The sequence below is a fragment of the Polistes dominula genome, unplaced genomic scaffold (genome assembly GCF_049000335.1).
Source record: "Polistes dominula isolate Pdom_NZ unplaced genomic scaffold, Pdom_raw_medaka contig_18, whole genome shotgun sequence".
NCBI lineage: Eukaryota > Metazoa > Arthropoda > Insecta > Hymenoptera > Vespidae > Polistes > Polistes dominula.
Genome location: NW_028301164.1, coordinates 1,781,754 through 1,806,296, shown reverse-complemented (window position 1 = coordinate 1,806,296; position 24,543 = coordinate 1,781,754). Strand labels below are relative to the sequence as shown.

The following is a 24,543-nucleotide window of genomic DNA, read 5'->3' as shown; positions in this document are numbered from 1 at the left end:
TCGAGTCCGTTCTTTTTTTCTGATCTGTTACAGATACATCTATAGACAACGTGGTTCGACCAATATGTCAAGTACATTATACGTGTACTCGGTGGAGGCTAACGACGATGGCATTTACACTTGCATCGCTGAAAACACCGCTGGTACCACTGGGTCAAACGTCACACTGAAGGTTCTGTTCCGTGAAAAGGTAACCGCGGAACCACCCTCGGACGATCCAGGTTCCGGTTACGTAGCAGTGATAGCTGCCGGTGCACTCGTAGGAACTCTCTTCGTTCTCGGTTGCCTGGTCTTTAGCATTGTGTTTTGCATACGGAAACGTCGACGCGATCGGAAGAGGAATTCCAAAGCTTTGGTCTCTCAAAACAAATCTGTCATGCCTATAACGAAAGATACAACAACGAGTTTACCAAATTGTAGAAAAGGAAACGGCAGTTTGGTTGGTTTCGAACATCAACAGATCGTTTCTTACACGGAACGTGAAATAAACAGAGCGGCAACATTGGAAAGACGAGAACAACGTGGTAATAATTTGGAAGAATCTTACGGTAGTCCGGTATCGAAATATCTAACGGAACCGGACTTGATAAACGAAGTTCCTGAAACTACGGACGTGACCTATGGTCAGTTATATCGTCATCAGACAAACGAGAGGCACGTACTCGAATACGACTCTGGTTACCCGATCCAACCACCCGACTTACGTCCATCTAATATACCACAATTGAGTTACTTGGACCAGGATGGATATCCAATGAACTTTGGATTACCAAAGATTTCATACAATACAGCAAGTACCCTACCACGTTTAAGGACAAGAATGGTCGAGGGTTCAGCCGTAGCACCACCTGCCAGATATTCCAGAGAAGCTGAATTCTTAGCAAGATCTACGGCAGGTTATGATCCAGTTTTACCAAGAACCGATGCCAGATACACCGCCGAGGGTTATCCCTATCCAGCTCATCAACCGGTCGAACAACCTATCCAACAACAACTTCAACAACCCGTCGTATCACCGGTCATATCACCTGCCTCAGTTTTTCCCGAGGTTCCGTTCATACCGTCACCACCTGCTGCTTACAGAGGAGAAACCACACCACTATCGCCGAGATCTTTGCTCGGAAAGACTGCACGTGAAGCAGCTGCAGCTGCTGCTGCAAGGGCTGACGAACTTCAACCACCTCATCATCCGGAAAGTCCGGACGAGGGTTACGTTGGCGATGCTATGGACGTTTAAAAATAATCAATCATACAATCGTGATCGAATGATATTAACTAATGACGGTAAAGATGGTGGGAATCGATTTCTTCTTCTTCTACTTCTTTAATTTTAAATTTAAAAATGACCAAATCTTTCATTTTACTCTGTGCTTTCAACGTTCTTTCTTTTTTTATATACCAAAAAGTGAATACAAGTATTGAAACAGAAAGGTTGTTATATAGGTAATAGAAAAAGTTTATATAGATTTAGATTATTTAAACGCACTGATCGAAAAATATAAAATATAACAAGAAAATTGTTGATATATCGAGGTGTTCAATTGAAAAACATTTTAATGTGGGAACAAATTGATTATTAATTAAACACGTAATTCAAAATAGTTCATTATAAAAGTATTTCCATTGGTTTAGATTATTTGAATTTAGGAATAAGTAAATTATTAATATCCAGGTGTTCAATTTAAAAACATTTTATTATATATATATATATACCTTTAAAGTCAATTAGTGGGCACAATTTCGTATTTCTTCTTTTTTTCTAATCTTTCTCTCAATCTGATCAATCAACCAATCATCTATCGTCTTTCTATATCCTTAGAAATGGATCGACGACGTTCTCGTTGACATATTCGTTCTCAACCCTTCGAAATGGGCGTTAAGACGACGTAGAATCGGAGGAAGCATAGAGGAACCTTGAACAAAGGAGGAATCCCACTGTCGGTACCGGGTCCTACGAAATTAATCAGCTAGGAGAGTGAATATCTGAAATTCTCGGACTACGAATACGACTATGACTATGACTATGACTATGACTATGATTACGATGACGATTAAGACAAGGTATCTCTCTCTCTCTCTACCTGAGATCATAATTCCTTGTCGTAGACACACGTCTTTCTTGACGTTCGTTGTAGAATCATTCGATTCAAACAATAATAATAATAAAAATCGACGTTTTGATTCATTTATACGATCCGATATTGGGAAATGACATATTTGTAATAATTATCCATTGACATGTCAAAATTGATAGTTAGTATTATTGTGAAATATTATTATACTTATTTCATAATTAAACAAATCATTTTCATTAAATAGTTTGACTCGAATTAATAATTAAATATTAAAAAGATTATTCAAATCATATAGATTATTATAATAATAATTATTATTATTATAACTGATCCACAAAAATTATTATAAGTTAATTTAATCCTAATTGTATATATTATTAAATTTTTATTTTATGTATTAAAATAATTCACAATGATTTTGATATTTATATTTAAACAAAACTTTTTTATACGAAGTTAATCATTTTTGTTAATATGTATGAACGAAGAAACCATAGATTATGTACATTTTAAAAAGTAATCCAGTGTGACGTATGATGAACAGGAAAAAATCTAAAAAATTATACGAATATGACATACAAAAAAATATGTATAATTATTTTCAAAAATGATTTGAATTAAACAAAACAAGAGAAGTGATAGATAAGGAGAGAAGAGGTAAATTAATTGATAAGAGAAAAATACCGATGAACGACCTAAATAAAGAATGGTGTACACGATATTTTATGTATGTATTATATTATAATTATGTACGTATGTGCGTGAACTCGTTCGATCGCAGAACTATTCACTACCCCCTTGTTCACCCTCGATTCACCCCACCCATCAATAATTTCACCTTTTATAGACGTAAATGTTACCAAAAAGAAAGAAAAAAAGAAACCATATAAGTACGGTTTTTTATTGAAACTTCGAGACGTTTTTCTGAGAAAAAAAAACCAAAGGAAAAAAAAAAGAAAAAGAAAAAGTGATGAAGGTAAAAAAGAATGAAAAACAGGAAGAGGCTGGGTGGTGGAGGAGGAATTATACGAATGTGTAGTTATTCTGCTGTAGTGATAATAATGTTAATAACTCGGTGTTCATGACAGCCGCGTGAAATGATGGTAAAAAAAAAAGAAAAAAAAATTGAATTCAAACTGGACGATAGATATTTAATGGTGGGTTCTAACTTTAAAATATTTAATGTACAGAGACTGTCGAGTATACATATAAAACATGTACGTGTATTATACACATTATAAATATATATATGAAATACATTAATAATAGTAATAATAATTATTATAATAATGATAATAATAATAAAAATTATATAAAATAAATGATAAAAGCGATGAAACTTTTGAACGGTGAAAGTAGTTATTTTAAAAAAAAAAATGAATTGACAAAAAAAAAAAGAAGAAAACAAGGAATTATCGTAGCCAATCGTACGATTTTTTCTTTGATGAACGTCTTGAACGAAAAGAAAAAAAAAAAAAGAAAAGAAAACGATTTGTATAAATAACCTTAATAATAATAATAATAATAATATTAATAATATTAATATTAATAAGAATAATAATAATAACAATAATTATAATATTATTAATAATAATAATAAATAAATAAAAAAAAACACGTTGGATTCTCACACGATCGATGCGAAGGACATTCGAGATAAGATTTATTATAATCATTGTTTTAATACTTGTAGTATTTTACATAAACAAATAGTATCGTGTAAAATTTTTCCCCTTTTTTTTTATTTCAATTAAATAATCATCGTCTATCTCGAATGTCCACGCAAATAAAATTTAACGTAACGTACATTAGAGGATAAAAAAAAATTATACAGAAAATAATAATAATAATAATAAAAAAATAAAAAATGAAATTTAATGTGTAATCGTTTAAGGAATTATTCTCGTTACGAGGAAAAAAAATTGAAACGTGTTCGAGATTAGAATGGAAGAGGAACAAGTATAAGAAAAAAAAAAAAAAAAAAAAAAAAAAAAACAAGGAATTCAACTTAAAAATGAGAAAGAAAACACCATCACCGAGAAACGATGTTGCTATTACTTTTCGTCTGTCAATATTTAAGAACAAAAAAAAATGGAAAAAGCGAAAAGGAAAAAAAAAAACTAAGATTCCCCCATCCTATTCTTCAAACTGGTATGCACCTCACAGCCTCATTCACACACAAACACAGGCGCGCGCGCGTATATACAAATCAACACGATTAAATGTCGTTCGATTGAGATTGTTTTCAATTAATTTTCAGTCTTTGTCCAATCAGTTTTTTTTTTTTTTTTTTAATAAAGATGAAGAGGAACAAAAATAGAAATGGAAGAGGAACAAAACAACGTTGTGAACGTTTAACAAAAAGCTTTGTTTGAAAATTTATAATTGGACATTGAACAATAAGAATAAATTTATTAATTTTAATAACGTTACTTTTATATATTAAAAGAAAGAAAGAAAAAAGAAATAGAAAAAACACATAAATAATTATACGAATATGGTAATATTTGTAAAGAGTATAAATAAAAGAACTTTAAGAAAAAGTGGGATACGAACGGATTGATTGATCATCAAACACGAACGACGTATAATTTTCTACTTGGTTTGACTCATTAGTAAAGTTTCAGGATTCATTATAAATTCGGCAAAAAGATAGCGAACGAAGTTTGTCTTATTGTTAGACATCATCAGGTTTTCTTCCTTGCTATATACATAAAGTACATATAACATTTTCTCTCTTGGAATATATCGTGTGTACGAAGGAATAAAGTAAGAGGAAGAAAGTAAGGAAGGAAGGATGGATGGAAGGAAGGAAGGAAGGAAGGAAGGAAGGTGGGAATAGTCGAGTTTGGTTTACGCATTATAAGAAAGATCGATCTACGTTCTCACGACCGTTCCTTCTCGAGTTTCCTAAGTTTCTAAGTAAATAGACAGAACGTTATACGCGTGCACGCGCTCGAAACGAAGTTAGAAAAGAGAAAAATTTGAGTAAAGAGATAGAGAATATAGAATACTGAGGATTATGACGAAAATGAGAAGATAAAGAAGAAAGAGGAAGAGGTGTAAAAGAATTAAAAATGTATGTATGCATATGTGTGTTTGAAAGAAATAAAGAAAGAAAGAAATAACGAGAGAAAGAGAGAGAGAAATAAATATATATGTATACATATATATGTATAATATAAATTTACGTATTATAAATTCACGTATGACGTGTCGTATGATAGAGAAACACATAAATACGTGAAAATTCGCGCGAGTAGATTAAACTCGGTAGAAAATCGAAGCGAGCGTGTGTTCTAGCGTGTGTTCTACAGGGTAATAAGAGATGGAAAATTATTTGTATGTATGTGTATATGTGTATACTGTATGTGTTTTGCGAACTTGAAGTTCCATTGCGAATGTGTATGTATATTACGACGTTATAAGTGTTTGTAAAGCTCTGATATAAAATGAAAGAGAACAAACGTGTAAAACGTAAATCACGAAAAACAGAAAGAAAAAAAAAGGAAGAAAGAAAGAATAGAAAACATGGATTTTTATGGATACTTAAATAACATTTTTATTTTCTTCTCTCTCTCTCTCTCTCTCTAACTCTCTCTCTAACTCTCTCTTTATTTCTCTCTTTATTCTTTTTTTTATTCTTTTTTCTATTGATTCGAGTATCGATGATGTTCGAAATAAAATTGTACGAATATTATCTCACGATTTCGATCAATATTATATTTACTTATTTATTTATTTAATTTAATTAATTATTACATTCGTACATATTTTCATTTCTTTGTATTTTTAATTAATTTTTCCTTTCCTTTCTTTTTGCAATCACCACAAACACTCCCAAAATTGCGCGCGTGCAGAAGCGTACTTTACCTTGCGTTTGTTTACCTGACTGATCCACTGCAAATAAATATCTGCAGAAATGAGGAAAAAAGATATGAAAGGTAGAAAAAATAAAAAAATAAAAACAGTTCGTTAACGAAATCTCGTCTCGGGACTGTCGTCCATTTCGAGAGAGAAAGCAAATTAGCGGGGACAAAATTTGTTAGCAAAATAAAATAAAGAAAAAAAAGTAAAAGCATAGAAAAATCAGGTGTGAGCAATGTCATCATCAGTCGACAACGTTGATTCACTCGTAAAATTAATTTGACGTGGTAAAGAAGCCAAATTATGGTTGATTTCGTGCACGCGATATTTTGTTAGTCTCCTGTGTTCCTTTTATTCCTTCTATTCTCTTAATAAACATTCATTAATTGTTTTTTTTTATTTTTTTTTTTGTATCGTTAATCTTCTCTTTCTCTTCTCGTACTAACCCACTCTCCCACCACTACATTTATTTGCATAAATCATCGTTATTTTCATTTTTTTCTTTAACAAAATTCTCTCGTTGCAAATTCCAAAAGTCATTAACCTGTATACTCTTTTCTTCTTCTTCTTCTTCTTCTTCTTCTTCTTCTCGTAACGTGACGAATATGTAAACATACACACACACACACGCACACACACACACACACACACACACACACACACACACACTGTGTAATTTGTTGTATATGCAGATGCTTGCGTGTTTATAAATATATTTTTCTGTGCATTTACGTAAACCGACTAAGAGAAAAAAATACACCGAGGTACACAATTTTACCAACACTGCCATTTTTTAAGTACACACAAACATGCATACACACACACACACACACACACAATTCAAAACGATCCTATGTAAGCTTTGTTCCGTCGTCTCCTACAATTCGGTATCTCTTTGACAAAAATGAGAGGACAAAATAAAAACGAAATTCGTTTCCGTGACCTACATTGAAGATAAAAAAAAAAAAAGAAAAAAAAATCCCATAACAAGTTACACGCAACGGAGAAAATTCGATTATACGGTGTGTGAGTAAGAAATAAAAATAGAAAAAAAAACCTTCTAACAATTTTTTAATACTAAAAGGAAGGATTGCTCGTTTCACGTACGATATGGATTTCCTCGTCCGGCCATTATGTATCTTCGTTTCCTTTTCGTACATAATCTTTTACCCAGTTTTCTCTGGAAAAAAAAAAAAAGTAAATCTATCCTGCTCGCACGTATCCGGGGTCTGGTTTCGTTTCGTTTGAAAAATTTACGAGTCTCTTTCTCTCTTTCAAAAGTACTTGTCACTTTCCACAGGGGGAAGATTTTTCATCTCTCTTCTATGCAAAGAAATATAAAATAATAAATGTGCATATACATATATATTTATATTTTTACGAACGGTCTTCTCGTTACTCTATCGAATTTTTTCTTTTTATCGTTCTCTTGTATATTTTTCTTCTCTATTATTTTCTTTTATTTTATTTCATATTTTTTCTCTTTTTTCTTTTTTTTTTTTTTTTATCTTCGTCGAATTCATCTATTTTTCCATTTTCTTTCTCATCTCGCACAGGTATACTCCTATGCTGCTCGTGAAACTTTCCAACATTCTTCTTACTTTTCTCCTCTTCCCACTTTTCGTCCTTTCTTATCTCAAAATCAGCTGAACTTACCTATTCCTCCCATTTTATATTCAAACTTTTGCCACATTTTACGAACAACGAGTAACGAATGACGAGCACTAACTTTCATTCGCGAATGAGTATTACATTTTTCTTCTTCTTCTTCTTCATTTTTTTTTCTTTCTCTTCTTCGTTGCTTCCAAGTAAATTACTTTATTAACAAATAGAAATCATTTCGTACGATCTCTATTACGTATTAAAAAAAAAAAAAAATTACTTCATCATACTCATTCAAATTGTCATAAAACAAAAAATACCTTTTAGATTAAATAATAAAAAAAAAAAATAAAAAAAATAAAAGACAAGAAATTATTCGTAATTTTTTACAATCATATTAAAAATTTTTTATAACAAGCATAATAAATTGAAAACAAAAATCGTGTTAACGTACATTATCAAAATTAAAATATCTTTCGCGCGTTATAAAGATGATTAAGAGTAATAATAATAATAATAAGAGAAAGGCAAAATTTATCAAAATAAATTATAATACAAAAATCGCATTAGAAACGTGTCTTAAATGATGACATAATAAATTACAAACAAACATCGTTAACGTTGTTTTATCGTGTTTCTAAATAAAGCTGCAAGTGAAAGGACAATGGCTTTTAGTAAACCTGATCGATTTATCATTTTCCATAGAGGTCGAATATCGGGAACGGAACGGCATTGATATCAACGAGAATGTGGATTTGTCGTAGAGAAAGAGAAAGAGAAAGAGAAAGAGAAAGAGAAAGAGAAAGAGAAAGAGAGAGAGAGAAACATCGTGGTTTCCTATAACTGATCGAATTGGGAATACTTTTCTACCTGTACGTGCATACAGATATACGTATAGACGTTCTCGTTAGCGATAACTTATCGTTCCCGGACTGGTTGGTATTAATTATTAGGGAGTACGCGACGATTATATGCGCGCAAGCCACGAGAATTTAATTAATACCTAGCAAACCGAGCAAACCCTCACATGTAGGTAAATACATATATGTATATGTAGATATCTACATACTATATATATATATATATATTTATATGTTCTATATCTCTCTTTTATTCCTCCCTTTTCTATATTACATACACATACACATATGTATATAATAAATATATATATTCTCTCTTTTTCTTTCTCACTGTTTTACCATCTCACTCGTTCTCACTGTTTTTCACATCCATCTCTCTTTATCTAACATTTTTCCTATGTCTCTTTCTCATCTTCATTCTCTTACATATATATATATACGTATACATATCGAGCAAAATTTCGCTTAACAATGGCGTCGAAAGCACCTGCGAGCATCCTCACCCTCGAATACCATCCCTTTCCCATTTTTTTTCTCTTTTTCTCTTGAAGCTTCTAGCAAAATTTACGTGCCTACCACGAAAGAATAAGGGCGTTGGTGGTAAAAGAGAAGAAGGGTTTAACTTTCCTACATTTCTCTCTCTCTCTCTCTCTCTCTCTTTCTCTTTATCTTTTTCTTCTTTCTTTCTTTTTTTTTTTTTTTTTTTGGTCTATTATACCTTCCACTTCCACTCACGTACAGCGAATTACACTCGGTCATTTGCGGTTATTCCACAGATCTATGTGGTGCTGGGGTCTGCTTATCCACGTGTGAGAAAGCGAGAGAGATAACGTTCTTGTTTTTTTCGTTCTTTCTCCTCTCTCGCATTCCTTCTTTCCTTCTTTCCAAGCGTAGAGACGTTAATTATAAGCAACGTGGAGGAAGGTTATACTTTGTTCGTTGGTAAAGCTAAGTACCCAGGCTGACCGCCATTTTCATGGTCATTTTATAAAATGCTGATGTAGTGGTTCCCCAAAAATTTGATGAGAAAGAAGATCGTACTTTTTTTCTTTTTCTTTTTTTAAGCTTGTCATTTCTTTCTCTCTCTCTCTCTCTTTATTTTTCTCTTCTTCTTTTTTGTAGATTAATCAAATTTTTATAAAACAATGTTATTCTTCAAAAATACTTTCTTTAAATAATGGTCATTTGTTCATTATTAAAAATTTTATAATTATATATTTTATCTTCATTTTATTTTGTTATATTTTTTTCCCCTTCGAAGTAAAACAATTTATTACAAAAGTTAATAATATCTATTTTATAATATACCAAATTCTGAGATATTACACGAATTTGTTTTTTACATAATTTTGATTTAACTGAAAATTTTGCTTAACCCAGCTTAACACACATTTTACAATTAATTAAACAAAAATTATTTTTCTATGCATATTTTTTTATAACACCAGTTATTTTATTGTAAACGTATTCTTTGTGAATGTATTAAACGTGTACAAAAATAATCAGATGTATTATACATTTCCAAGAAATCCTATTAGTTTATTTATGATCAATTATCTACTATCTCATTCGTTTTTTCTTTTCTCTCTTACTATTTTCTATTTATCTTCTTGAACCATTTATCTCAGTACACCTATCTATCAACCTCCCTTTTCGTCGATTTACAAAGATCGAATACGCAACGCGTTAAACGATCAATGCGAATGAGAAGAAACGAAGGAGATGAAGGAGCCAGGGGATTCAATTTATATCGTTCATCCATTCTCGAATATATATCGTATTCGTAGGATATTTTTATTTTTATTCTTCCTCAGTGTGAAATTGATACAACCGGTAGAGATCTTATTATAAAAGAGTACCAGAAATCATTCGTATAATCTATCGATCAAATCAATGATCTATCAATCGATCGTGATCATCTTCTGACGATTGCAAATTCTTCACGAATCTCAATATATACATATATATACTTTATACATTTTATATTTCTTTGATATCAAATTATTCCTTTTTTTATATTCTTTTTATTTATTTATTTATTTTTTTTATCATCCTCCTCTTTCTTCTCTCTTTATATATATTTTTGTCTTGTTCGTTTTAAGATCATTAATTCAACTATACGATTGAGCCTTTATCCAAGCAAAATTTACGACAAACGTTAAATCTACTATTACATGTACTTTATGATGCAATTGCTTTTAATTATTCGCAATGTCGAATACTCGTTTCGTTTCTTATTACGTTAGAACATTGACATACATTTTTATTACACAAAATTCACGCTAAAGTATTAAATATAATTATTGAATATTCTTTTTCACGATACTTCAAATCGAAATGTTTAATGAAATAATATAAATCTTTCATTGTGATATATTCTTTTGATTTATATTACATTAGTACATAATGATTTTCTACTTAAAATGATTCGACAGATTAATATATTCTAATATAATTTCGTCAAAAATATAACAAAGAATGCAATGATAACAGATGATAAAATAAGAAAAAGTTGAAAGGGTGCAATTAAGTTTAATTCTTTAATAAATTTACCTCGAAACGAGATATATATATATAAATAAATAAAAAACGTAGTCATGAAACAACGATGACAACGGAAAAAAAAAGCCAAAAAAGGTTCGTAGGTCAATCCCCACTTTGGTATTTCTTCTTTTTTTATTTTATTTTCAACCGATCCACGTTCCAAATCCTACGAACCGTGAAAATGTGCTTTTCTCTGATTAGTCAGGTTATACGTGAGCGCGCGCGCGCATACACATCCGCTCTATTGACATACACACACACACACACACACACACATAAATACATACATACAAAACATTAAATCACACTCACGCAACCACCGTAAATGTATATTCTCACGTACGTATATGTAAAGTACGTCGATATTTCCAACTGAATTCATATAACTCTTTTGCGAGCGTACGAATTAAAAAAAAAAACCTATTAACGAGCAAAAAAAAAAAAGAAAAAGAAAAAAAGGAAAAATGAAGAGGAAAGAAGAAGATAGTAAAAAAAAAAATAAAAAATACAAGCTCTCTGATACATGAGTATGATATACAATTACATACTTCTCAAACATGCGTACGTACAAGCGGTGACAGATTTATACACATATATACACATACACATACACGTGCATATATATATTTATATATATATACGATGTTCCGTACGATCGAGCAATACGATTTGTATTACCGTGTATAACGTAATGTATTCGATTCTGCACATGTCGTACATACTTTGGATGTAGCGAAGGATTTTTCACGACTGATATGAGATTAAAGAATAAAAATAGCTTTTGTATTAAGCGCTGTTTTTGTGTGTGTGTCTTTATCTATCTGTGTTCATTTTATCATAACCAGTACCACCCGATAACATTAAGCTCTACAATTATAGTATTTTAATCGTTTTCATTTTCCTTCAATTTCTATTCTATTATTTTCTTTTTTTTTTTTTTTGACTCTTTTCATTTTATTTCTTCTCATTTTTTGCTTTTACATCGAATAATATCGTCAAAAGGTAAGGGATATATTTTATAATGCTTTCATCTTGTGCTTTTCAATATACGCTCGAATGTACATTTTATTTTTCAACTGATCGAACTCCTGCCATTCGCAATTCCGTTTTGATATTATTCAAGCGTACCAACATACTAAGCTTAATATTAACCGTACTGTAAAATCTTCTGGGAAAATAAGGCACAAATGTTACTATGACGATTAACGTTTTTCATTCATTTTTCTTTTTATTTATACCACGTTATATGCTAATTGTTTCCTTTATATTAATTACTTTTCATCGAGGATATTTTTTTCAACAAACGATTGTACTTTTATTCATATACTGTACTTTCTTTTTGTTTGTTTTGTGTTTTTTCTTGAACTCGTAGAAAACATAGATTTAATTATTCACTGTCATTTGCAAAACGATTTTATAATTAAAATTGCACAAAAACATAAAAGAAGAAAATATCAAGGATTTAAGGTTTGCACAGCTATTAAGATAAATTATTATATCTGGAAAAGTTATTTTCCGTATTTTTATCTTCCCGAATAGGATTGGATTATTAACGATTTTATTGATTTACGCTAACTTAAACCCAGGGATATATTCATGTAATGCGTTTACATGGTCAATGAATCGTATTGACGTTATTTCAATCGAGATGAATTTTTATTTGCTTGAACCATTGTTTCCAAAACACTAATTTTTCCCCAACGAATAAAATATATCATATTGTTTTTATCGATAATTTATTAGTGATACACACTTACTGTAAACAAATGTGAAAACCAAAAAAATCAATGGGTTAGCAAAAGCTTTGGAAGAATAAAATAAAAATAAGTATAAATATTTAAAAAAAAAAAAAAAAACGAAATAAAATAATAATAATAGTAAGAAAAAGAAGTAAAAAGAAAAAATGGAATAAAGCGACAGGGCAGATTTTTTTTTACATTATTCCATGGAAAACTTTAATCATTCTACGAGAAGTTGGTTCTTTTTTCCATTTTTTTTTGGTCTTTGCTTTTTCGCAGGCCGGTTTCGTGAACTTCGAAAAAGTTGAAAACGTGTAAAAATTTACGGACTTTGTCGCAACTAAGATAGTAAGGGAACCCTCCCTTTTCCTCTAACCCCTCCTGACCACCTTGCTGTCAAGACGATAACATATTTTCAAAAGTTTCGAATTTGTTCTATTTTTCTTTTTTCTTTCTTTTTCTTTCTCTTTTTTTTTCGACTTGTCGTCTCAAACTATGCTAATAGAACGAAACGTGGTCATTAGGTGATAAAACGATTATGATAATAATAATAAAAATAATAATAATAATTATGGATAAAATCTAAAAGTTAAAGAAGAATGAGAAAAATAAAGAATATAATTCTATTATCAATACAAGATAATAAATTGATTCGTAAATATTTGATAAGTTCTTTTTATGAATTACTAACGACAGCATCGTACTTCCTAATCTAACTTCCCATTCTGCCCATCTCTCCTACTCTCCACCCCATCATAATCGAAAAAACACAACTGGGAGTAAAAAAAAGCAAAACGAGCTCGGTCATTTTCCAACTGGTATATCGTCGTCGTTATCTCGATGGTTTTATACCGAAAGGGGGTAGAGTGGGATGGTGTTTTTTTCTTTGTTTTTTTTTTGTTTTGTTTTGCAGGTTTGAGAATCGCGAGAATAACGGCGCCATTTCTGATCGTTAATGGCCGATGTTCGTGGTCGTATCTACGGATAAGAACTGGCGAACTTTGTTCAGGATAATACAACACGTTGGGAAGATGCAACCTTTTTATACTATTCGAATCATAGTTATCGCAAGTAGGAATAAACATTTGAAAATATCGTTCAAACGTTATAGTTCTGCTTCACAAAGTGACTTCTTCTTCTTCTTTATACTTTTTTGTTCATTCCTCTTTCTGTTTCTATTTTTCTTTTTTCTGTTTTCTTTTTATTTTACATCCGGTTACACTTCGTTTCTTCTTCCCTTTAAACTGTATCTAATTCCAAAGACTCTTTTCCCTTAGTTCAATACACACATAGAAACCTATATACAAGTAAATGCAAGAGAAAACATATACAAATACATATATAAATGTATTTACTAAACCTTTACCTAAAGCAGAGTTCGTGCAACATTTTACGATTCGACGTAGCCATGGGTACCCATAAAGAAAGTTTTCAGATTAAGCAACACTCTTCTTCCGTTTTCTTCAAACCATACCCTGTCAACGATCTACCTTTATCTTATTCTACTTCCGTTTCCGTTTCTTTCTTTCTATCTCGATAATACTCAACATACTTCTCTCACTACCATCATCCCCACTACAAGAACCAGCACTACCACCAACTACAATCATCGTCAGTTAACATTGCCCATGTGCCAGAACTCTTCCGATTCCCTACATCGGTCGACCCTTTCGCCGTCTACTAACCCCCAACCCCACAACTTTACCCTTCTCTTCTTTTTCTATCTGGCCACGGCTTTTGAGAGACGGCCGTTATCGGCCGTATACTAACCCGGCCCCATTTCGACAGAAGATATCGACTTTTCCCCTTTTAAGCTCTTTGTCGGACTCTCCCGTGTGCATTGTAAAACTTCACCCTCACCAAAACCTTTCCTGCCTTCTCTTCCTGTCTTTCTCTCTCTCTTTCTCTCTCTTTTTATTTCTATTTCTATTTCTTTCTTGCCCATCGTTTACCCGAACCGACGTGAGTTCGATTAACATCCTACGATTTTATTTCTTTTCTTTTCTTTTTCTTTTCTTTACTTTTCTTTCTTTCTTTCTTTCTTTATCTTTTTCATACTTTTCTTAATCCCATTTTACACGTATAGAGATATGTAAACCTATGATTTATTACTTTATTTTATTTTTTAAATGTACCACGTTCTTACATTTGCCGATAATTCGAGTAGATTTATTTTTTTATCATTATCGTATTTAATGATCGTTTTATTTTTTTCTTCAACTTGACTTATTTAAAAAAAAAAAAAAATCTTTTACGAGATGCTTACGTATTACTTTGACTGAAGTATTAGTTTCTATCTTTCCTTTGTTTTTTGTTTCGTTACTTTTGAAATATCTCAAAAGTATAAACTCTAAAACGGGTGGACTAAGTTTTACCTGGTAAACTCTTCAATTATTCCTTTTAATTATGTTCCTTAACGTTCGCGTCGTTATTTCTTAGCGTGTCCTTTTTTTTTTTATTTTTTATCCCTTGACGTCTTCACGAAAAGTCTTGCATTCGTAGTAGTTTCCTTTTTTCTCTTTCTCTCTTTCTCTCTCTCTCTCTCTCTCTCTCTCTCTTTCTGATTTTTTTCTCTTTTATTTCTTAGAGCTCTACTACACTCCTCCGTTTATTTCATAACGCGCATGAATTTTATGTTGCTTGCGGCGCTTCAGAAGCGCACTCGACCGCCGCGAGCCGTGTTTCTCGTCTTAATGAATGAAACATTCTGAAACTAAATGAAAAGATTCCATGACCGTAAACGGTTCTAAACTTGGAATGCCGCGAGGGGTAAAGAAAAAGAAAAAGAAAAAAAACTAAGGGGTAGTGCAAAACGGTAGAAAAGTATTCTTCGAATTGCCCTACTATTTCTGTGTGTTGTTCTATGATCTCCTATAATCGTTGTTCCATTTAACATTTTTTACACCAGTAGTTGTTATGAATTAATCTTTCTTATTTCTAAAAGAATTAAAAAAAAAAAAAAGAAAAAAAAAAACGATATTATTTAATATTCCCGAGCACACTGAAATTTAATAGTTATGAATATAACTTTTCTTAAATGGCAACGCGATAAAGAAGATACAATGGTTAACTTTTCTTTACAATTTTGCATATAAAGTGAAAACTCTTTTATGTCATTATTTGCATAACTTTCTGTTTTATCATCAACGAAATTGCATTTTTACGATTAAATTGCGAATAGGAAATAACGCGGAATGATTTAAAGGTGAACAAAATTTGATTGCTTTAAAATTATAAATATAATAATAAATTTTTGTTTTATAATAATGATAGTATTTGAGTAGGTGAATAGAAAGAGGGTATTTTTTTCTTTAAAATGAGTGTTTTTTTAGGTTTCTACGACTTCCCGTTCTCGAGATATAATCGTTTAAAGATTATCATTCATGATTTCATTCATTACGAGGTGGTTACTACGTTACTATTACTCGTAGTACTACTCGTAGTAATGCGTAAACACGTTGTTTACGTTACATTGTTGGCGTGCGTAAATTCCAAGAATTTATGTAGGTCAAGTAGTAAAATTAAATTATGAAAGAAATTATGAATGGCACTAAATCAATGTAAATATAATTTATTAAAAATTAATATATTTTAATAACTAACTATCGTAGAAGGTTCGAACAAAGACCAATTTAAATAATATTTTTTTGTTTATCTTATCGACCAATTGTTTATAATTTTTGTCAATTTGTTATAAATAAATTTTTATAAACAATTTGTTGGAACAATTTTTTTTTATTTCAAAATCTAGAAAGAAACTTTTATTTATTTCTTAATTGTATTAGCAATTGTTAATTAACAATTTGTTATAAACAATTTGTTATAAACAAGTTTTATGAAAGATTTGATTTGATGAAACTTTTTTCGATAGAATTTTTGTGTTTTTTACCATATTAGTGTTTCTTCGACCATTTGTTTATAACAAATTGTTATAACAAATTGTTATAAACAATTTATAAGGAATAAAAATAATTAAATTTTTTTTAAGTTCGGTAAGTTTTCTTAACAATTCGTCAGTGATTAATTAATACCATACATTCTATAAACAATTTGTTATAAACAATTTGTTATAAACAATTTATTATAAATAATTTTCAGGAAAAATTTGACTTGATGAAGCTTTTTTCGATAGAATTTTGGTTACGTTTTTACTTTATTAGTGTCTCGTTAACAATTTGTTTATAATAAATTGCTATAAACAATTTAATAAAAAAATTGAAAAATTAATAAATTCTTTTAGAAGTTTGGTGCCTTTCCTTAGCAATTCGTCAGTGAGTAATTAACACGATGAATTCTATAAACAATTTGTTGTAAACAATTTGTTATAAATAATTTTTATGAAAAAATCCTTATATATATGGCACATCATTTGAAAGGTATAATTTTTGACTAGTATCCTACAATTAAAGTAATCGTTTAACAATTACTCAATAATTTGTTATAAACAATAACTCAAAAGTGGTCTACTTTTTTCACACTCTTATTTTTTTATTCCTTTCTTTATTAAACAATAAGTCTCAGGTTTTAAATACTTAAAAAAAACGTTTTAAAATACTTCGGATAAAACAATGATCTTGTGCAAAGTGTAATATTATTACATATTTTCATTTCATCTATTACATTTAATATTTTTCGTTTTATTACCATTTTATCTTTTTTTTTACTTATTTCAATATCTGTAATCTGAAATGTAATAGGAAATTTAATGCTTACGAATCAGATTGAAGCTCCTTTTCTTGGTGCCAAATAGAACGGAAAACAATCAACGAGGTGGCGGCAACGGCGTTGACTACTACTACTGCTACTACTACTAGAGATTGAAAATAAATTTTACTGCTTCTTACTAGCCCGAAGAAGAATAAAAAAAGATTAAAAAAAAAGGGGAAAATTTTTGTCGGTGCAAATAAGCATCGAATGATATCTTCTTGACGATCCAACCTATAGACGTTTCTCGACTGACATTCGATTATGTCTGGGTGAAAGAATTTCCATCTGTTGTTTCGATAAAATTGAAAGAAAAGATGCATCGCGAGAAGGGTATAGGGCCGGAAAAAAAAGAAAAAAATAGAAGTGAACGTAAAGTTTTATATTGATCGTTCTCGCCTGATGGAATCGAACAGAATAGATCCTTTTCTATCAATATCTAGAAAGAATTGTTCTTTTTATTCACTGGATCTATTCGAATAGATATGTAATATGTTAGATATGTTAGGATTTATATTTTAAAATATAATATATATTTAAATATTATTATTATTTAATATCAATAAGTGTATATGTAAAATAATATGTATAATAATAATTATAATATAAATTTTATATATATATGGTTTTATAATATTTTATATATATATGGTTTTATAATATAACTTTTTGGTTTTATATATGGTTTTATAATATTTTATATATATATATGGTTTTATAATATAACTTTTTGGTTTTATATATGGTTTTATAATATAACTTTTTGGTATTCAGAAGATTTAATAATATTTAATCATATTCTTAAACAATATTGAATCAAATGTCGTAAATTGTAAATTTGATTCACACTTTTAAATACGCTCACTAAAATAAGTTTCCTTTTTTTTTGTTTTCTTCAATTTATTATATTAGTAGTAGTATTTAGTAGGTAGTTCGATAATCGATATATCGAAGTTCGATATATCGATAGTTCGATAATCGATAAGTCGAAGTTCGATATGTCGATAGTTCGATAATCGATATATCGATAGGTAGATAATCGATATATCGAAGTTCGATATATCGATAGATCGGTAATCGATATATCGAAGTTCGATAATCGATAGTTCGATATTCGATATATCGAAGTTCGATATATCGAACGCTCAATAATCGATATATCGAAGTTCGATATATCGATAGTTCGATAATCGATATATCGAAGTTCGATATATCGATAGTTCGATAATCGATATATCGAAGTTCGATATATCGAAGTTCAATATATCGATAGTTCAATAATCGATATATCGAAGTTCGATAATCGATATATCGAAGTTCGATATATCGATAGATCGGTAATCGATATATCGAAGTTCGATAATCGATAGGTCGATATTCGATATATCGAAGTTCGATATATCGATAGCTCAATAATCGATATATCGAAGTTCGATATATCGATAGTTCGATAATCGATATATCGAAGTTCAATATATCGTATAGTTTGATAATCGATATATCGAAGTTCGATATATCGATAGTTCAATAATCGATATATCGAAGTTCGATATATCGATAGTTCGATAATCGATATATCGAAGCTCGATATATCGATAGTTCGATAATCGATATATCGATAGTTCGATAATCGATATATCGAAGTTCGATAATCGATAGGTCGATAATCGATATATCGGAGTTCGATATATCGATAGGTCGATAATCGATATATCGAAGTTCGATATATCGATAGTTCGATATTCGATATATCGATAGTTCGATATTCGATATATCGAAGTTCTATATATCGATAGTTCGATAATCGATATATCGAAGTTCGATAATCGATAGGTCGATAATCGATAGTTCGATAATCGATATATCGAAGTTCGATATATCGATAGTTCAATAATCGATATATCGAAGTTTGATATATCGATAGCTCGATAATCGATATATCGAAATTCGATATATCGATAGTTCGATAATCGATATATCGAAGTTCGATATATCGATAGTTCGATAATCGATATATCGAAGTTCGATAATCGATATATCGAAGTTCGATAATCGATAGGTCGATAATCGATATATCGGAGTTCGATATATCGATAGGTCGATAATCGATATATCGAAGTTCGATATATCGATAGTTCAATAATCGATATATCGAAGTTTGATATATCGATAGCTCGATATTCGATATATCGAAATTCGATATATCGATAGTTCGATAATCGATATATCGAAGTTCGATATATCGATAGGTCGATAATCGATATATCGAAGTTCGATATATCGATAGGTCGATAATCGATATATCGAAGTTCGATATATCGATAGTTCAATAATCGATATATCGAAGTTCGATATATCGATAGTTCGATAATCGATATATCGACAGTTCGATAATCGATATATCGAAGCTCGATATATCGATAGGTCGATAATCGATATATCGAAGTTCGATATATCGATAGTTCAATAATCGATATATCAAAGTTCGATATATCGATAGTTCAATAATCGATATATCGAAGTTCGATATATCGATAGTTCGATAATCGATATATCGATAGTTCGATAATCGATATATCGAAGTTTGATATATCGAAGTTCGATATATCGATAGTTCGATATTCGATATATCGAAGTTCTATATATCGATAGTTCGATATTCGATATATCGAAGTTCTATATATCGATAGTTCGATAATCGATATATCGAAGTTCGATAATCGATAGGTCGATAATCGATAGTTCGATAATCGATATATCGAAGTTCGATATATCGATAGTTCAATAATCGATATATCGAAGTTTAATATATCGATAGCTCGATAATCGATATATCGAAATTCGATATATCGATAGTTCGATAATCGATATATCGATAGTTCGATAATCGATATATCGATAGTTCGATATATCGATATTTCGATAATCGATATATCGAAGATTGATATATCGAAGATTGATATATCGATAGTTCGATAATCGGTATATCGAAGTTCGATATGTATAATATTGTATAATATTATATAAATAATAATTAGTACAATTAATATTATACACAATAATCTTAAAAACAATATTAAAAATAATATAAATATAAATATAATTTATAAAAAATAATATAAAATAATAATATAATAAACTATATTATAAGAAATAAAATAAGTTTTTTGATTGACCAAACGACGATAAAAAAGTTTATTTGTTTTAAAGGAAAAAATTGGAAATAGGTACACTGCGTATAATGGTTGTATCCAAGGATAAGAAAAAAGTGATCGTAAAGATCATTCATGGATGGTCGAAAGTAGATCAGAAAAATCCTGGAATAAGAACAGTATATGTATCGATAGATCGAAAACGTGTACATCGAAGAGAGAAGTGAGTTTTTCCATTCGAAAAACGATACGAAGAAACTGGTATCTAGGAACTGGTGCGATATAACTCTGTCGACGAATAAGAAAGTATCTACCAACCGCGGTGGAGATTGCGGAATAGGATTTTACGTAGAAAGAAGGAATATTCTTTTCTTCGGTAGGGATCGTTTTACTTCGATTGCTTTCACGAGCTTTACCTTCTATACACCCCAACGTCTTACCCACCCTTACCAACAAGAACCTTGCCTATTTACGAGCTTTATATTATTCGAATGGTCGAACAAAGTGCTCACGACAAGAGGGTCGCGAATAATATCGTACATCTTCTTTTCTTTCTGAACATTTACACCGTAACGAACTTCTTCTTATTTTTATTCTTCTTCAACTTCTACTTCTATTTCTTCTTCATCGATTTTTACCATTCCCTACTATTTTTTTTTTCCTGTAAATTGTTCCTACGTTATTTTCTTCCATTTGATTTATTTCTTCTAAAAAAAAAAAAAAAAAAAAAAAATACAAGAAAAGCAAAATAATACAACGTTACAACGTTTTAAGTTAATATATTTTTCATTCACTCAATTATCTTTCAATTTCCAATGAATTCTCGTTGTCTTTTTTATATAGTTTCTTTAAAGTCATATAAGATTTTGGTTTCATCGAATGGATGATCAACCCATTTAGATACTTGTTAGATTTGCATGATCTGACAAGAAGTAATTGAGTATTTCAATGGATAACCAAATCCTTGATTTAAATTTATTTCTAATCACAATAATATTTCAAACGATTAACATTGGAATACGTGAATTATACAATAAAAATACAAATATTATATATAATAATAAAAAGAAGTTACATTAAAAAAAAAAAAATTGAAAATAATAAAGTAATTTGTGAACTAGATAAACAGTTTCAAGATAAAAATTGAACTAAACATTGAGATATCGTGGTTACACACACACACATACACACACATCGAAACAAGTTTTGATGCAAGTGGAAAGGGGAAAATCTCGTAAGCGGCTTTTTACGAGATAGTTCGTTTTTCGTAGGTCTGTAAAGACACTACTTATAAAGTGGCAACCGAACGAACGAACCAAGCGAATTTCCTAGCCGTATGCGGAGAACTCGACCTCTGATTCGTTGGAAGATTGAAAACGTTACTGTCCTATCCAAAGTTCGTGCACAAAGGATTAAATAACCCGACGCTACCTAGAACCCGAGGGAAAGCTTTGAAATCGGGCGAATCGGGAAACCCGAAAAGGATTAGAAAGCCTCGAGTGAAATATTCAGTTTTACGATGCAACCTCCTGTCTTTTTCAGAGACTCGGAAGACTTTCTACCACCTATGTATATACATATATATATTTTTCTCTCATAAATAATATCGTCGACATCCTGCGAAGCCCAAAGGAAACATAAAAATCGTTACCTTTTTTCTATCTACAAAGATTGTACGAGATGAATCAAGAAAATCTTTTACATTTTCTTTTTATTTCCTTATTTTATTTATATATAATATAATATATATTATATATTTTATATTATTATTATATTATATATTATATTATATATATATATAATTTATTATATTACATATATAATCATAAATTACATAATTATATATCAAATATATATTAGAAGAAGTTTCATTATATATATATTTTTTATATAACGTATAATATATAATTTTTATATTATAATATAAAATTATATATAATTATACATATAAATATATATATATTCTTTTTTTTTTAAAGAAGTTTCCTTCTTTTTTTCTTACAAGAGAATACATAAAAGTCTAATTAGTAGTACGAGAAAAACATACAAATTAATGGATGTCACTTTTTAAAGGTATATATATAATTAGTGATTTACTTTTTCTTTGACAATCGAACAAATATCTAATTAGAAGATTGTCTTGCGTTGTTATAAAGTACGAGGAATGGTTTTTCTTTTCTTGTTTATTTTTTTTTTTTTTTTTTTTTTTTTTTTATTTATTACAAAAGAATCCTTGAAAAATGTGTCTAAGAGATGTAGAAAGAAAAATTGGGTGGGGGAGTGTTTCATTGACTTTACGATGCGGGCTCTTGGAAATTACTACGAACGATAGAACAAGACTACTTTCTAGTTGGACAGAAGAATAAGGGAAGAAAATGGGCAAGGACATTTGTGGATAGTGAAGAAAAGAAACGCGACTCGATACGTTCGCTTGGTTACGGGTACTTTCTTAAATTAGTTACAAAGCCTTTCTATTGCACTTTACTTCTTTTTCTTTTTTTTTTCTTACGTATCTATATCTTCCTACGAGTAAGTACACTCGTTGACATTTTGCGAATGGGCGAGGATGTGTCTCCTTTCTATTTTGATTATCTTCGAAAAGGAGGTAGAAAAATTTCATCAACATTTTTTTCTTTTTTTTTTTACTCTTACTTTTCTTCCTTTCTTACTTTCTTACTTTCTTTCTTTTCATTTGTTCGGTATAAAAGAGTAACTTTATTTTATATAATTTGCAACAACCGTCTTAGCGTCTACCTTTAATCAAGCAACTTATCTCATCTCATCCCATCCCATCTCATCTCGTCTCGACCGAGTAACTAACTGAATTACCATTGTAAAATTTTCTTTATCAAAATTTAAAAAAGATATTAATAGTACGTGGTAGTAGTAGTAGTAGTAGTAGTAGTAGTAGTAGTAGTAGTAGGAGTAATACTAGTAGCAGTTGTTGTTGTTGTGGTAGTAAATATTATAATATTATACTACTTTATTCTCGTAGAGTAAAAGAAAAATATGAAAGGTTGTATCTTTTATGAGCCAACTATACGACTGTTTCTTAAATACATTTTGTGAACCCAAACTATTTCGAACTTTTATATACGAGTTCGTGCCTCCCATGGAAGAACGTAAAAATACGTAAACACAAAGCTTAGAGGAAATATTTTATCGAGGAAACATGAATATTTCGTTGAAGATAATAAACACGTGAAATGTATAGCACGATGTTGCATATATGTATGTTTATGTGTACGTATCCTAAGAAAAGATAAGACATGTTCACTGTTTTTATCAAATTTCGAAATAGCTTCTTTTCTTTTTTTATAAATTTTTTGTTCTTTTTTTTTTTTGTTTGTTTGTTTGTTCCAAATATCAAATTAATTGACGAATAAATCTCGTAAAATATAAGACAGAATATTATACGAATAAAATTATAAATCTTTCGTGTAGTAAGAGAGAGAAATAATTTGATTAAGATAATATTCAATTTGTCGAGTGGTTCTTCACTCTCAATTTCATCTCTTCGATTGAATTTTATGGTAAAACTTATGGTAAATAAATTTGTAACGATTTTGCGCTACAACCTATGCAAATTTGTAACAATCGTGAAAAAATTCACGTGTGTGTGAATGTGAAGGGTGATTTTAAACGAGTTTACATCTTACATTTCCATGGGAATATAATAAAAATCCCAACTAAGCATTTAAAAGTACCTTTCGCAGTTCTATACGATGGACATTAGAAATAAAGAAAGAAATGTGTGCAAAAAGAGAACTGTAAAAAATGCTGAATTAGCTAACACGAAGATGGTAACCTTTTGGAAACTATAAACGAGATTTTGATATGGTATGCGAATAATATTCGTGCTAGGATTACCATAAGAACTTGCTTATGCCAGCAGTTAATTCAAAAACTATTTTCCAATATTGAAAATGAAAAGAACGCGTTTAAGGGGACCTTCTACTCTGAGCACCTAAAAAAAAGGCTATTTTCGCGAATTTTTTCC

The 24,543-nt window shown here is 30.0% G+C and overlaps 1 protein-coding gene across 8 annotated transcripts in view; it reads left to right on the top strand.

Annotated features, from left to right (window-relative positions):
- Positions 1-11,738, top strand: part of LOC107068621 (uncharacterized) — a 206,118-nt gene extending 194,380 nt beyond the window's left edge. For 6 of the 8 annotated variants that reach the window (XM_089178982.1, XM_089178981.1, XM_015325249.2 and 3 more), the window contains one exon: positions 34-11,738. In XM_089178982.1, the coding sequence (XP_089035108.1) occupies positions 34-1,237 (1,204 nt within the window). In that variant the 3' untranslated portion in view covers positions 1,238-11,738. The remainder of the gene's footprint in view (positions 1-33) is intronic. The other 2 variants (XR_016178742.1, XM_089178980.1) reach the window with 2 other exon arrangements.
- Positions 11,739-24,543: the final 12,805 nt, after the last annotated feature.